This window comes from Phoxinus phoxinus (assembly GCF_949152265.1).
Source record: "Phoxinus phoxinus genome assembly, chromosome: 5".
Taxonomy (NCBI): domain Eukaryota; kingdom Metazoa; phylum Chordata; class Actinopteri; order Cypriniformes; family Leuciscidae; genus Phoxinus; species Phoxinus phoxinus.
In genome coordinates this window covers 27,112,493-27,130,040 of record NC_136880.1, presented here as the reverse complement: position 1 = coordinate 27,130,040, position 17,548 = coordinate 27,112,493, and the positions used below count along the sequence as shown (strand labels likewise).

The window sequence follows — 17,548 nt, the reverse complement described above, 5'->3', positions numbered from 1 at the left end:
GTTGTTTCAGAGTCTTCTGGCTCTTCCTCAGAGAAGAGCCAGAATCTTCAATCCCCGGTTCCACCTGACCAAGTGTCGAGGTGTCCATGAGCAAGACACCTAACCCCAGCTTCTCCTGACCGGCTGGATGGCGCCTTGCATGGCTGACACCACCGTCGGTGTATGAATGGGTGAATGTGAGGCAACATGGAAAGCGCTTTGGTGGCCATTGGGTCAGTGAAAGCGCTATATAAATGCAGTCCATTCCATTCCATTCCATTCCATTCCAGAATTAACACAAAGACCCATTTCTCTATTTTGGATCATTTCCACTCAAAAGAGTATGCTAATCAGATGCTAGTCCATGGAGTTGTTTTGTTATTCAATACCGTGCACATTCCAAAACTTTCATTAATTCCCCTACTAATTGGCATTTATTCATGAAATTTGTATTGTACTTCTACACTGCAAGTTTTGAAGTATTCAAAATGGATTTCTTCAAAGCAAAATAAAGATATGACTGGATTCTTCACCTCATATGTGTACATCCTTTTAAAGGGACTTTCAAAACTATACTGTACATGTAAAATTGTTTCATTGAGGAAGGCATTACTGATCGCACCTTTAAGATAATCATATGTTGCAAGAACAAAGTCCACCTTTCAATCCTGTTCATATAGAGACAATTATCACTTGAACCCATTACCTCAGTAGATCCTCTTTATGCTCAAACCAGCACTGAGCCCATAAAGCCACGAGACCCCAAATGTTCAGCCTTAGCATTTCAGAAAAGTCCCTGTACAGAGCATGGGCATGATGGAACAGCTCATCAAAGATAAATAAAGGGAGTCTGTTATTGAGGACAGAGGGAAGAAGGGTTCATTGTCATTGACCCTCCCCCATGCCCCACGGTGAGGATCCCACATATTCATTTCCAGACTTTTTTTTGGGTCACCAGATATGGCACACCCATTTTGCAATGTAAGGACTATGTCTCTTTGTCCTGTACAGCCTCAGCCTGGGGAATAAAAAAAAGTGGAGATAAAAGACAGAATGAAGGACGGACTAATATTTTCATTGTGCCTTTTATATTTTACTGTTGATGAAATTTTAAATTATGGGGTCATTTCACAAATAGGGTGCAAAAAGAGGATGGATGGACGGACGGATGGATGGACAGATTTCTGTAATTGTGATTAATTGATCATTCAAATTTGTATATGGAATGTACTATGAAACAAGGCATAGCCCCCTAAAATGCTTTTATATTCTTCATATGCATCTCTCCATCTGCTGCAGAGAGAGATGAATAGCAGCAGTGGCCTGTCATTATGTGTCCACAGACTACACTAGCTTTGAGTAATGAAAGAGTAACCTCTCTACTCCCTGGAGGATGAGAGCACTCCAGCCTCATCCACACACCTTTACCAAGGCATTTGTTTCAGCTAAGCATTTATAGCCAGCACGTCTATGATTGGCCATGCGCGTCTGAGGGAATTTCTGCTTGTCGCATCATATCAAGATGTAGATGCTCTGATGGCCATGGGGGCACTCATTTATTCATGTCCACTAAATCTAAAAAATATTGGGCACTTTCTTGGGGAAACTCAAACAATGTATTTTTAAATCCCCTGAGAGGTCAGCACCCCCAATATATTGCTCTTTTTTTTCACATGTTGGCAAAACAGGAATGAGAAAGCTATGTTCTAAGGACAACCACAAAGAACATAATGAATTGATAGATCCAAGAGTAGTGTGGGTTAAGCATTTACACTTTTATGGCTTTATGAATTATTCATAAAGGATGCTTTGGATGGCCATCCAGTAATAAGATATGACTCACCTCGGGTAAACACACACAGGCCCCTGAATGAAGGAGCACAAGGGGTTATTGCTATCATCCTTGAATTCACGTGTGTGAAAAAGAGATGCAAATGGAATTGTGATTTGCATCTGATGTCACCCGGCCTAAGCCACAAGATAAATATTGCCTAAACAAACATCCAAATGCTGTCAAAGAAATTCATCTTTTCAAAATCAACTTACTGTGTGGTAAAGGAGCTCCTGTTTCATGGGCAATAATGCATAAGCTACATATGAAACTGCGCTATATATTCGTGCGCTATATTGTTAGTCATAAAAGATTTGAATGAGAAAGAAATTTAAGTCATTATTCTCTGACAATCTTCTCCTCAGTAGCAGTTACGTCCTCCCTATACGCAAAGTATGCAAGTTGCGTAGGGCCCCCAAACCACCAGGGGGCCCTCTTGCTCTCAAAGATGATTTAATGACTAGGGTTTAATAGTTTTGGTTTTGATTTTGGCTTCCAACTATTCTGAAAACATGATGCCGCATTCCGTTCCTTTCCTTTAAAGCGGTACGCTGTCGCCCCTTGCATAACATCCATATCAGTAAAATCATGTAACAAAAACAACAACAACAACAAAACAACAACAAAAAGCTAAAAGCATATTGAGCTGCGAAAGAACTGCTGCTCCCCAGGCGGCTCTCTGTCCGTGCGATCCGAGATGGAGCGAAACACAGACAATAGGCTACTTTGGGCTTCGGGTGTGCGCTTAAATGGACAAATGCACTCAAAAATGTCAAAATGCCTGTCTTGGTGAGTTTTCACCAAGTTTTTTCAGTTATGTCTTAAGTGAACATAAACAGTTGGGTAATAAGTAAGCAAGTAATCGAATGCTTGTCGGCATAGATCTGTGCATTTGGTCTTAAAGTGACAGCGTAATATACCTGCTTTCTGTGCCATTTAGTGTTAATCAAACAACAAAAGTAAACAAGAGTTCAACAATTCACTGCTCTTTACTGAATAACTTTAGTAACTTTATTTATAATCAATGTATTTCTATTATTACTTGTAGGCTAAATTGTTTATTTAATGTGTATTTTTTTCTATTGTATTTGCCCTATTGTTTGTCATTTTGACATAGTATTATTACTCATTGTTTCAACTCACAGTTGTTTGTTGACTGAAACTGCTCTGAAAGATCATATTAAGGTTTTGGGGGTCATTTTTTTTTTTTTTTTAATGAACTCATTGATACGGGCCCCAAAGGCTTTTGCTTAGGGCCCCCAGAAGTACAGAACCGGCACTGCTCTATAGCTCTCAATCCTCATTCTTTCTTTCTTTCTTTCTTTCTTTATTTTAAAAGGGACAGTAAGATTTTTAAGAAAATTAATTATTAATTTTCAGCAAGGATGCATTAAATTGATTAAAAGTGACAGTAAAGACATTTTTTATGTTACAAAAGATTTCTGTTTCAAATAAATACTGTTCTTTTGAACTTTCCATTCATCAAAAAATCCTGGAAAATATTAAGTAGGCTACACAGCTGTTTTCAACATTGATAGTAATATGATTTGTTTCTTGAGCGCCAAATCAGCATATTAGAATGATTTATGAAGGATCATGTGACACTGAAGACTAAAATTATGGCTGCTGAAAATTCAGCTTTGCCACCATGAGAAAATATGCATTTTAAAATAAACTTCTGACCGGTAGTGTAAATATACAGTAAGAAACAGCCACATACCTAATCTTATTTTTCTGAGACTGAAAATGACTACAAGAAGCCATACTCTACCTTTTTCAGTATGACCGTTCCTTCTTGTGTGTTCGTATTGCTGTAAATATCAAACATGGAGCTCCCATCACCAGCAACGATGCTATATTCCACTTCAGCATTCTTCCCAGAGTCAAGATCATGAGCTTTGACCCTTCCCACCGATGAGCCCACAGATGAAGATTCAAGAACACGCAAGTGAAAGATACCTGTTGAAATTCACAAACAACTTTATCAGTGATCAAATTCTCCCCTGCAGGAATAGTCATAACACTCTACATTTAGACATCACAGTTAACAATAATCATCCTATAATCACTTCAGGAGCTCTGGAGAAAAGTGCTAGAATGCTAATCACATTTGCAAAAATAAACTCTATGTAGCTGTGTGTGTTTGGCAAGAGCCCTTGAGGTCTTAATCATGGGCAATTGTAAATCTGAGGTTCTTCTCGGGTCATGCATTACTGTTCAGTCCCTGTTTTAAAGAAAGCCCCTCTCTGCTATCAGTGACTGCCATTAACTGAATTAAACAATTCAAATAATGGACTCATGTTTAAGGTTACTTTCCACAGAGCAAATGGAAGAACCAGATTAAATTCACATTAAGATAAACCCCAGGGATAAACTGCTGCTGATATAGAAATGCTGACAGTATACTGTAAGCCTCAGGGTGTCCTATAATGATTCCTGTACATCTACAATCATCTGTTTTTGAACATACTTTTAGAAAACCGCGGTGGGTTGTCATTGACATCACGGAGAGTGATATTGATGGTCGTGGTTCCAGCTAAGCCCCCAAGCTGACCGCCCATGTCCTTAGCCTGTATGGCCACCTGGTACATTTCTTTAACCTCCCTATCCATATTAGGTAAGGCAACTCTTATGATTCCTGAGACAGAAAAAGAAACAGAGAGATGGCATTTAAGAACATACATTTTTTAGCATAAATAAAATGTCAAGATAGAGAGTTAATAGGATACAAAAAAATAAATGAAGAGTTTATTGTAATCAACCAGAATATATATTTAGTTAAAATAAGCCTACACATGAGGAAAAAAAAAAAGTAGTTTAGTCTAATTTACATTCATGAATAATATGGTTTAAAGGAACACGCCACCGTTTTTTGAAATAGGGGTTATTCACCGTCTCCCCTACATTTAGATACTGGTGGGCAAACGCATTTTTCTCTCAGTACATGCATGGTCTGGCTGGATTAGTACCCCCAGGGGCCCCTGTGCACTGAAGCTCATGGAAGCCCCCTCCCCTACCTGACAACCACACCCCCCAAAGGAGGCGATAAAGTGAAGAAAGTAAACATAGGGTCGACTGTTTATGAATCATTTTCTCAGAGATGTTAAATTACTGAAGGGTACCAGGAAAGCTATAGCAAATTTGTATTAGTTTGATTATTTGAACAGCTGTCAAATATGAAATGTTTAGTTTAGCTAATTACATCTTATCTCGCACTTCACCGTAAACTGAAACGTCGAGTCGCGCTGCTAAAATTCGCGCTCAGCAGCTTCAGTGAATATAAAGCCCGCCTACTTTTATTTGATTGGTCATCTCAAATATTCTGACATTGACGAGCAGTGACAGACCGAGGCTCAGTTGAACACACACACCCTGTCATCTGTTTCTGACGTCCGCTGAGGAATGAAGAACGCGCGGATTATAACAAGACAGTGCAAAGCCTGCCGCCGATTTCATGTTTTAAAGCGATCAAGAATTAGTGTACACTACAGTCACTCACAATTTTTTAGGGGGGCTAGGCAGAAGTTTAGTGGGTCTGAAGCCACCATAATAAGGGCCTATAGTGACGCCCATGATCTTACCTGAGTGCTCCTTGGCAAATATTTCAATAGGATATTAACATGAGCGGAGTGGAATAAAGAAAGTGTTTAGCGCAGGATTGATATTCAAAACGGTAAGCACGCACTACTTTGTTTATGGTTTATGTATCTGCAGCCTGCAGCGTCGGGTTCCCTTTTTAAATGCCGAATATAGATGAATCTGCTGAAATAGACAGTTGTCTCAATTACACGCAGAGGAAGAACGCGCATTCTAGCCGACGTGCAGCTTTTTGTCGTGAGTAAAAGTGATACAAAATAATAATAATTAGGCTACTTCTTGTGTCCTGCGCGTATTACGAGTATGCAGATTAAGACTAGGCGATTTCCAAGGCAGGCAGATATTGACTTTGGACCTGAAATCCCCCAACTTCCGTCAAATACCGACGTGACCTGCACCGAGTAACGTTAGGCTATCTGAGAAGGGTATTCCTGCACAACGGGAGGCTGCAGTTTCAGGACCCCAGTTTTAGGACCGCAGTTTTAGGACCCTAGTTTATTGTGACAGCGCCACCTACAGAACTGGATTACCAAAAACACAAATTTAACCCCTTTCGTGGCAAAGATAACAGATCACATTGTTAATCACAACAGATTGTTGTTCAACATTCATTACTCGTTAAAACATCACACTCTTACTTATTTTATCTGGACAAACTGAGCATCATTAGAAAGATTTAAGACTCGATAGTGTTTATGATAAAACTCAAACAGCGAACACAGAGAGATCTGGGTCTCCTCTTCCTGATTTGCGTCAGTAATGTACGCAAGTCTCATTCGCTGTACAGCTGTCAATCATCTCACGTGGTTCAACGTGACAATAATCCTGCCCTTCTGCATGACGCGGTCCTGTTATCCGTGATAACAAAGCTAAGACACATCTCTTCACCTGAAACAAGAAGCTAATAAATGCACGATTTCGAGTATATGTGGTTTGTGTGTGATTTTCGTGCAATTTTGGGTATTTTCATATGAATTAAGAATGTTTACAGTATTGCCAAGCAAGGTGTAGCCATTAGTTGCATATAAATTGCTTTATTATACCATATATCAACATCTTTTTATGACTTAAAACCATTTTAAACCGCGACCGGAATATGGTACAAATATCCTATCTTACTCGATGGTGGTTTAAAGTGAGCTTTAAGTAAAAGTTTAATATTAATCTTTTAAATTGTATCGTGTAGCTTGATGCTACTTGCTCTAATCCACCTGCTGCAGGAGCTATTCTATTCCATAATCTTATTTGTTAAAACATATATATATTTTCTAATGAGACTTAGGATCAAGGTGGATCTTGATACTATGTACAAACTAAACCACCTGGATCCTAGAACTGCGGTCCTGAAACAGCAGCCGCCGCTATATCATCCAGTTCGGTAGGTGGCGCTGTCACAAAAAAACCAGGGTCCTAAAACTGCGGTCCTAAAATTGGGGTCCTAAAACTGCAGCCTCCGGTTGTGCAGGAATATACTACTGGGCTATCTTCGCTTTTGGATTGTTGCGTTTAAGGCGTTAATTACAGCTAGCTACGGTTACAGCAAACATGGTAATTTTACAAACTCAAAATGTATTGCTTTACTGGTGTTTATGTGTATTTAAATGTCTGAAACCTAAAATAAACATGAGCTTGAAAACACAGCATAGGCCTAGTTGTGATATGACAGCGCTGTGCTCGTGCGTCTCTGGCTCAGCGCCAGCCAACGCGCGAAAGCAGTTTGAATCTGGCAGTGATGTCACGTCACTGTTCATTATAAATCCTATGTCTGGGACCGTAACATAACGTTACCGCTCAGGTGTTGCGTGATATCTATGCACCCAAGTAGTGCTGCCTTCTCCACAATAGTTCCAAGTCAATATCTGCCTAGGAAATCGCCTAGTCTTAATCTGCATTGCTATTTGTAATCGTTTGTGAATACACAGGCCACATGTTATCTTGCATCTGAATATTTCTACACTACCATTAAAAAAGTTATAAAAAAAAATATTATGACTATTTAAAATCTAATACATTTTAATCTGAAGGGCTGGTTTTAACTTCCAAAATAGTGACATCAAAAGTGACATCAAATCTAAAACAAGTTTGAGACTGTGTACATTACGAAACAATAAAGTGACATTTACTAAATAATTAAGTTAACTTGAACTCAATGAAACTGTTGCCCTCGGTTATAAGAACAGCACGATTCTCTTCTAATGGACGTAAAAGACCTACAGCGATATGACGAATTAAACAGGCCTTCATTAAACTGTGCTGCAATCACGAAAAGGCAAACCTCTGACATCCTTCAAAAGACTAATCAGTCCTAATAGCTCCCCTCTCAAAGGAGCTACTTTTTGATCAGAAGATGATGGCATGAAACAGTGAATAACATGCCAAAGGCAATGCCGTAGTATTAGGCTCTGGCCATGTGTTAAATATAACAACCACCCAAAAATCAACTATTCCTCACCTGTCTTGGGGTCAACAGAAAAGTAGGGCTGCCCATGAAGGATGCTGTACACAATCCGCGCGCTGTTTCCATAAGTGGGGTCATCAGCATCAGTGGCGGTTATTTGCGTCACACATGTGCCTGATCATGAAAGAGACCATACAAATTTCCACACGCAAAAAAATAATGATGAATACAGACTATATTAATAATCCTGAGATTCTTCCCTTAAAAGAAAAGCTAAATGATCATACTGCAATTGTAAATAGGCATGCATTGTGTAACAGATTTATGGTTCATGTTTGTCTCAATTTGTTTAATCATGTGTCAGCCAGAGGAGAAAGGACTCCTTGCTGAGTCTTGGATCCTCCAAGGGTTTCTTCCACATCAGCTTAAATATCTCAGAGAGTTTTTCCTTGTCAGTGTCGCTTATGGCTTGCTCACTGGAAGTTGTAAAGCAGTATACTTTGTAAAGCTTCAGAACAACATTTATTAAAAGCAGTATACAAAGATAAATAATGATAGGTTTTATATATTTAATATACATTTGTACTTCACATTAGATTCCACTATGATGTAAATAATATGAATATATGAATATATGAAAAGCAGAAAAATGACATAGCAGCACAAATGCATTTGCTCCCATTCTTTGCAAAATGTGAGTATAATTTTTCTTCTTTTTTTGACCTCGTAATGTTTAAGCAAAATAACTCGACCTTCAGGAAAAAAACAATTCTCTGGTGATGTATGCCAGACTTCTCCAATCATTTAGTTCGCTTCAACCCCAACCCTTCACAATCGACAAGCTTGCATTCTTTTGAGTGCAATGCCCACATTATAAAATCCAATCAACAAATAATTGATAGAACCAAGTCCTCACCTATTGTTTTTTTTCTTTTAGGATAATTTGTAAGACAGATGTGTTGCTACTTCTGTTTCATAACACATTTAAAGCAGTAGCCTATAAATTGCTTATTTGTCATACTTTTTTAACTAACCAAATCATATATTTTCAAGTGTACACTATTAAAAATAATGAGAGTGTAAGCTGCATAGATGTTCATCTATTGCACTAGGGTGCCAATCTAAAAATGTTGTTTAGAAATACAGTATAATAGTCAGAATAATCGAGAATTGTGAATGCTTTCCTAGGGTTCAACAGCATTTGGGATTAGTTGTCAAGCCAGCTGGTCTCCCAGCCTGGACAGCTGAAAAGTGATCAAAAGCCTTCTAAAACCATCAAAACAGACCAGCTTAACCAGCTTGGCCAGGCTGGGAGACCGACTAGCCACCTTAGGCTGGTTTAAGCTGTTTTTGCAGCAGGGATAAATCATTCAGTGCAGTTAATTTCTAGCAGCAACAGACTAATGCCTAACATCTTTCACTGACCTTGAATATGTATGTGAACAATCAAGAAGAAGAGTTCAGATCATTACATCAAGATGTACTGTACTTAAAAGCAACATGCTTTGAGGCCAGGATTTTCCCTCAGTATCAAACACCCAACCATCTGGGACATAATGAGAAGTGAACTCACCGATGGGTGACATCTCTGGGACGCTGGCCGAGTATGGGCCCTCCAGGAACTTTGGCTCATTGTCATTGATGTCCTGGACTTTGATAATAAACTCCGACTCGGGCTCTAAGGGTCTGCCCGTGAACACGTCCACAGCCTGCGCTCTCAGTGTGTAATAAGGCTTCTCTTCTCTGTCCAGGCTCCTTAAGGCGTGGATGTCTCCGGTGCTCGGCTCGATGGTGAAAATAGAGCCAACTCCTTCACCTGAGAGAGTATACTTCACCATACTAGCTCCCTTATCCAGGTCAGAGTGAAGCTGCAATGTGAAAAGAGACGATGAGAAATCTCACTGGGAGCTGGTGAGTAAATTATTACTAATTACCATAATTTAACTGTAAACAAATGCAAATATATGCAAATACAAAATCAGCAAACAAAAACAGGAGACATTTGTGTTACAAGACATAATCATTTTTAAACACAAACGTAGCATATCCAATGATAATTTTACTTACAGTAAATCAGATTTGGCCTAACCAAACCAATCCTATTTCAATCTCTGATCATGTGACTACATGTTGGCTAACATGTGGGTGGCATGTCATTACCCTTACAGTTAGAGCATGTCCAAAGAGGATTGATGTGGATAACCCTCATTATTTATTTTCTGTTAGCGGCTCAACATTGATTTATTTACAGCATGGATATTCTTCAGCTGAAAATATAATGGCTTTACTGGAGGTTTTATAGAATTTTCTTTTTTCAGACAAGATAAAAAACAACAACTACTAAATAAAAGATTACAAAACATAAGGATCCTAAGATAATAGAGTGTTGAGGGAAACCGCTATCTTTTCAACTCAGAGGAAGCGTAAGGAAACACCAAATTTATGAACTGACGAAACAGAGTTTGATCCTCTGACTGGAAAGGAAGGATAGTTTGAAGTTATCGAATTAATACTCTGAAATGAAAAATAAATCACTGATGTAAAGTGAAAGGATGCAAAATTATCAAAATGGAAGAAGAACTCTGTACTGCTAAATCATGCCATGTTCCTGCATGGCAGGGTAACTAATAATAAAAGTGCATTAGATCGGGAACAGGCCTTACAAAGTTTCACATTAGCAGATAGTAGATAATCCATGAGCTTCAACCCAGTATTGAAAGAGCTAATCTGTGTCAAGTTACAGTTCATTACAGTTCAATATCACTAATCTTTTATGAATGCCAATGAGGCCAATAAATTAAGAATACACTATCCTAAAATGGTGACCACCAATGGCTGTATAACAGTACATGGTCTCACAAAATGTGTTTAGAGGTAAGGACAATCCTGAGTGTTGACAGTAAAATACCCAGAAAAAAGGCAAGGCTATCAAGAAGAGTTATTTTCGACTGAAAAGGTCATACTTGGAAAGAAAATGTGACAGTGGGGTAATATATCCTCACTGCAAAGGGCAAACAAAAAGTGTTCCTTGCTTCACATGGAAAAATAAAGACAAAAAGAAAACTTGCAGACACATTTGATATAGTAAATTAGTAAATTTGTCAGCATTAAATAAATGTCAAGAGTTGAGAAATTATCTGATTGCTAGAATTAAAAAGATTGTGATTTTGAATCCACTTTAGTGTATTTGTTGGTGTATCTGGAATAATAATTGTAACATATTCACAAAATAGTTGTGATAACTCTGCAAAACGTTCAAATTAGAATCCAATTAAAGGCTTTCTTGGATTCTGCACCACATTATTTGACCACAACTAGCAAATAGGCCGTTCGGACTGTTACACCAGTTAGCACACCAAGTTATATGATCCAGTATTTTTCTACAATTGGCTCCTACTGAGAAAGAAGCAATCGTTTAACTGAGCACTCAAATTTCTCAACCATTTATTCAGACTGACCCATTCATTTTTAATCAGGATATAACTGAATTGAGAGAAGCCTAATGCACAAGGCACAGTGTAAACACAAAGCGCAGAATGAATATTTTCCCCACATTCCTTTTCTTTCTTGCTCTAATTAAACTTTTCCTGTCATGTAACTTTGATGTAACATTTCATGTGTGGTGTCACTTTAATTGTGGCAGCAGCTCAAACATTATGTGATGGAATGTGTTATAATTTCCCATGGTGCCAGCTCTGATCACAATCTTCCCCAACTAATAATTACAGCTATGGCAGGTGTGAAGCCACAATTGCAACACAAAGTTTAAAGTGTTGTGATCTACTGAAAATGCACTTGGACCTACAATGTGAAGTTTGCAGTGTGTCAGGCAGTGAATCTAAACTTCCTGCACACATCAGTGCTGGGGAATAACTAACACTAAATTAACTGCACAAATGTACCTACATTTTCACAACAATTATTCAGGTATATAACATAATTAGCTTTACAGCAACAATCAAACAGGCTCTCTTGCATTGTTTCATTTTAACAGACTGTTTAATCTTTATTATTTTTATTCACATGGTTGAAAATGATCAAATAACAGTGATTATAAAATATTGACAACAGTTAACAATGTCTCTTTAAATAGCAGCATGCTCATTTGATGCCAACATGGGCACCATCCATGCAATGCATAAGTAGCCTGTAAGCCATATTCTTCCAGTGACCCAAGTTAAAGGAGGTAATAGCCAACAAACTCTATTTATAGTGACAGGCTAACATGTTTGTTTGCAATTAAAGCTTTATTGGCTCTTTCTATTGCTGTTCTCAGGTTATATAAATCAGAGGTTACAGGCAAGGCTCTTCCATGACATTTGACTGATCTTGAGTGAATAAGAGCAATGTGTTTCAGCCACAGAAGTAGAGGTGGCATGTGGTTGTGAACATGCCTGTGACAAGCCCCAGTCTCCCGATATACATCCGCACAGACAGCTCTCAGTTAGGCCATACTGATTGGACTGGCATTGACTGCAGACTATTCAATTTAACTCTGATCCCATTTAAGCTGAAGGTGCTCAATTCCAACCTCTTTTGTAGAGGACCTTGATATTGAATTTTCATCCTGGGATCCAATATGGAGCCATTTTAACCTTCTCCCTTTGCTGTGAATACTAATTAAATGGTTTCAGATTATACCATCCACATTTTATGTTTGACAATGTAACAATTTTGGTGCATAAGAAGATGAGATGAAAAAATGCAATTATCACACAGGATGATGTTGTGGACACAGGCATACTATTGTCAATATGTTTGGTTGGTGTAAAATCAGTTTTCTGAAATTTAAAGGGTTAGTTCACCCAAAAATTTGAATTATGTCAGGAATTACTCACCCTCATATTGTTCCAACCCCATAAGACTTTCGTTCATCTTCAGAAAACAAATTAAAATATTTTTGATTAAATCTGAGAGCTGGATCCCTCCTTCATAGGCTGTTAGGTAATTGCACATGCCGGCGAAGAAAAGTTAGTAAAGACATCGTTAAAATAGTCCAAGTGACTACAGTGGCTCAACCCTAAGTTTATCAAGCGATGAGAATACTTTTTGTGTGCAAAAACAAAACAAAAATAACGACCTTATTCAACTATTCATTTTCGTCCATGTGGGCCTCTGACGTAAGAAGTCTCGATGTAGTGTTTAAAATAATTCTAAACTGCATTTCCTGACTGTCCGAATCGTGAGAAACCAACGAGAAAACGTAGAAGTGCCTTACCAACCAATGCCGCAAAAGGAATGGCTTACCTTTTACACTTTTCCATCAAATGATCGTGAGCGTCATCTTCTCAGATCTTGCGCATGTGTCGTGCCGCTCTCGTGAACACACATCAGAGGCCCGCACGGAAGAAAACGAATATTTGAATAAAGTCGAGGTTTTTTTGCGCACAAAAAGTATTCTCGTCGTTTGATAAACTTAGGGTTGAGCTAGTCACTGGGCCGGCAGATGCAATTACCTAGCAGCCATACAAGGAGTGAGCCAGCTCTTAGATTTCATCAATAATATCTTAATTTGTGTTCCGAAGGTGAACGAAAGTCATACGGGGTTGGAACAACATGAGAGTGAGTAATTACTGACAGAATTTTCATTTTTGGGTGAACTAACCCTTTAACTTCCGAAGTGAACCGCTTTGGTCAGGGCAGTTCATGTGTTGTGAACTCTGGTACAGTTTGCAGTTTTGTATGAAACATACATACTAACTCAGGAAAGTTGATGTATGTTTTTAGTCACACCTACTAAAGTTTAATGCATTACTCCACAGCTTTGAATAAATGACCTTCGGAAAGCAGCTAGCATTCTTCGCTTCTCTTGCAAATCTACGACAATCAAACATCTTTGCCATTCTGTTATTTGGTGGGAAATCCAAAGGAACAAATTTTAAAATAACACTTTACAACAGCTGTCTTCTCCAGAGTTGGTACCCATAGATATATATATAGATAGATGCCTCATTTGCCTATATTTCTAACTGTGAGTGACAACATGCTGACCGGTCCAAGATGGCGGGCACACCGATGTGTCTAGAGCGGTTGAATGTGGAATCTCATACATATATCTGATTGTTGCCTAGCTAAAATGGTAAGCATCTGCCACTATCTTATTACACACGGAGGACTCAAGTTGATGATGTAATCATACTGCAGTTAGAAACAATGATCTATATATATTAATGTAGATTCTCCTCTATTTATTATATTCAGAAATGTAAACATTTAAACATTTCTATTTTCCATGTTGCAATGTTTGTTTGTTTTTTACATTTATGTAACAGGTTATATAAATATAATATAAAGGATTAATAAAAATATATGTTTACATTTAAGATTCTGTCAATTCATCCATTGTGTATGTTTCAGCATAGATCTGAATGTAAAATGCATGTAAACTTTACAAACAAATAAGCAAATTGTAATGCATTGCTAAAAAGTTATCCAACATCATGTTTATTTTTATCTTATGATCTCTATCTCAATTGCACCATCTGGTTGCTCAAACCATGAACCATGTTATGCGGTTGAGAATATTTACTTTCAAGCAACCAAAAGCTGGTCATGAACATAGAAGTGAAGATAAAAGAAGAATACGAATAACTAGAAGCAGCGAGTTCTAGTTCAAGCCTTTGAACTCCCCCACAGTTTTATTCTCAATCTATTCTCAATACCTTTGGTCCAAAGCCTCGGCTCTGAGAATATTTGTTTCTTCTTACCTTTCCGACATACTGCGGATCAGATCCCATGTATTCCTCTAGAACAAAGAACTGGTTCCACACCCATCCTCTCTTGACTCTGTGAACTCCCATCATGCCATGTTTCCTATGTGCCATCAGGTTCCTGTGCTGCTCCTTCCCCATCCTGCTCTGGGATGAAGAGTGGAGGGGAGATACAAAGCTTTTGTCTAAGAGGCACCAGAGGAACAGCAGCAGGCAGTTCCCCATGAGCATTGGAACAACCTTTAGATGCAAAGATGGACACAGGTGACTTTTATGGTGAAGGCAAAGAAGCGATGAATCCAAAGCCTTGGTGGCACACAACAACTAACATCCATGGAACTCCTGGGGTGCTTGAAATTTTAGTTAACCACCTGCAAGAGAAAAGAAGCAACGGAACTTTAAATCAATGAGATTATGAGGATTTGTAGTGTGGGTATCATGTTGGCATGCAATGAAAGCAGAAGAAGGTCACACTGTCTGTTATGTTTATCTGTTATGTGTAGCTGTTCAGCTACAATGTAATCTCACTTAAAGGGCTTTACAAATACAGGAAATCTGAGTAAATTGGCTCACTCGAGTTCGTTTAGCACATTTCGCACTGGGAGGTTTGAGAAACAAGCGTGTAAAAGAGACTGCAAGAACGAGTGAGTTTGGCAAGTGTTGAACAACTGTTGGCAGACCTCCAGGACTATCCTGGATGTGCAATTCTGTGCTCATTTTCAGTGCATTAGTCTTGAAAATGAGGTGGTCCCACTTGAATAGTAGGGTTGTTTTTGACCTGGCAACACAGATGTTAAGTCACAGGAAGCACAAGCCAGTCCAGATGCTTAGGGTCATAAATCAGACAACTTTTCTCTTAATCACCCTCTAAATGGAAAGATCTTGAATAATTATGTACAAGAGGACTATCCATCAATGTTGAACCAAATGTTATGAGAATTAAGGCAGTATATTAGTTGGCCACTGTAGAAAATGCAACCAATATCTTTACAATTTTGATTGGGTAGCAGATGGAAATATTGTATGCTAATTAATTTAATACTGTGTCTGGAGGAAAGATATAAATGAGGCCACTTTAAGACCTTGCCACTCCTTTTTAAACAAAGTAGGAAATCTCCCGCTGGCTCTAAAGTTATTAAGTGAAGCTGTTCAAATCAGTGAATCAATAAAAGTCTGCAGAACAAATAACAGAGCTTATTCTCAAATATCAAACTGTACTATTAAAGAAATAAGCTACAGGAGACCCATGTGAAATAGAGTAAAGAAAATTACACATTCATCAAGTATACAATATACAGTACATCCACTATAATGGCTATGGGAAATGATACTTCCACCACCACACTTTAAAATAAAGCCAAAGTTAAATGCTGATCTTCACTGACTCTTTCTGCAGGTTATACTGGTAGGCCAATGAATCAATCGCTTTAGTGATTTGCTCCCAAACATGGAATCGTTCAGGAACGAAACAAGGGAATATGCATGGAATACCATAATACTACTCTTTCTACTATATTTTATTTGGATACGGTAGGAATAGTAGACCTATGCTACAGAGATACACAATTTCAAACACATTTATTCATTCACTCAAACACTTCTTTTAAAAACACAGATTCATAAAAAAATAAATTAATGTCTTTATGAGTGAGTCAATAAATAATTTGCACATCTGATTTGTTCAAAACACTGATTCATTCAAAATGCCACTGCTGTTTATGCTCAGAGAAACAGTAAGTTCTGCTATGGACAATAGACAAAGAAACTGGCAATATTGTGTCTAAATGTGACTTACTCTCTGTTAACTTCTTGTTTAAGCATCATCACTCAGATGGGGAATCTGACACTAGAAATACCATTAGTGTATATATACCAACAGTAAAAAAAATAGTCGCTAGCCTATTTAAACTGTAAGGGTAATACACAATTAGCCAAATTCAGATCAGTAGGATGCAATAAAAAGACATGAGAAGCACATTGCAGTGATTTGACAACACTATTTTCCCATACTCTCAGGGCATATTTTCTCCTGCCCTCTCAAACCCTTATTTTATACTGTACCTGTTAGTGCCCCAACTGAATATATTGGTTTAATATTTCTATTACAATAAATCTAATACATGCACAATTCTGACAGTGTGGGAGATGAAATATGTTTTATTTACATGTGATTTTATGCTGCAACATGCAAAAAATCTATGTAGATAAAGAGGGCAGGATAACAAATAAGCTAGTGCAACATCAATTGCCAGACAGACCACCAAGCAGAGCAAATGATTGCAATACGAATCCCTGGAGACCTCTTGTGTGCCGTGGTAGTGAGATGTCTTATGGTTGGCAGGACATTGTGTCTCTGCAGCAATATTATTATTCCCCACGGAGAAACCTCAGCAATTGTCTCAACACTTAACAAGCTCAAAGACCTCAAGTGCAGTGTACCCAGAAAGAGCATTTTCAGTGTCTGTCCAAAGGTCATCACACAATAAAAACTAAGCCCTCATTATTTTAAACTTCACTTTTTTTTTCTTGTTGACTATGAAAGTTTATTGCCAGTCTGTGGCAAATGAATGAACTGGTGTATTCTGGCTGACGTGATGTAACGTGATGTGAGTGAACTTTACTCTCTGGGTCTGTTGCTGAATAAACATGCGACATTCTAGCATGCATCACCCAGCAGATTCACTGAAATTGTGCTGTCATATCACGTTAGAAACGGAGGGCTGTTAGCAGAGGCTGAGGACATAGAAACTAGAGACACACAGACAACTGATGTCTCAGAGAAAGGACAGGGAGACACACACTGGCATATCTCCACTGAAAGTGGTAAATATTTGAAATTATACTCTTAAATATGTTTCTCGGTACTGCTTTAAAAGCACTGTGCCTCGGTTCTTTGGAGCATAGAAAGATATGCAAATGAGGGAAATCATATAATTAAATCTTAAAACTTTATTCAACAATGTAAAGTTGAGAATTCCCCTGTGATTAAAGGGGATTCCAATTACCAATCATGTTAGCTCCGTAAAGCTCATC

General features: G+C 38.2%; 1 protein-coding gene and 1 long non-coding RNA gene across 4 annotated transcripts in view; one reads left to right on the top strand and one right to left on the bottom strand.

Annotated features, from left to right (window-relative positions):
- Positions 1 to 17,548, bottom strand: part of cdh12a (cadherin 12a) — a gene marked incomplete at its 5' end in the record, with an annotated part of 47,135 nt that overhangs the window by 22,408 nt on the left and 7,179 nt on the right. Inside the window, 5 exons of one of the 3 annotated variants that reach the window (XM_079611855.1) lie at positions 3,582 to 3,769; positions 4,281 to 4,448; positions 7,860 to 7,979; positions 9,379 to 9,673; positions 14,513 to 14,781. In XM_079611855.1, coding sequence (XP_079467981.1) covers positions 3,582 to 3,769; positions 4,281 to 4,448; positions 7,860 to 7,979; positions 9,379 to 9,673; positions 14,513 to 14,746 — 1,005 coding nt within the window. Of the gene's footprint in view, positions 1 to 3,581; positions 3,770 to 4,280; positions 4,449 to 7,859; positions 7,980 to 9,378; positions 9,674 to 14,512; positions 14,782 to 17,548 lie in introns of those variants that run through there. The other 2 variants (XM_079611854.1, XM_079611856.1) reach the window with 2 other exon arrangements.
- LOC306998087 lies at positions 5,213 to 14,771 on the top strand. The gene is made up of 3 exons (XR_013797510.1): positions 5,213 to 5,483; positions 9,557 to 9,716; positions 14,633 to 14,771. It is a non-coding gene; the product is annotated as an uncharacterized lncRNA (long non-coding RNA).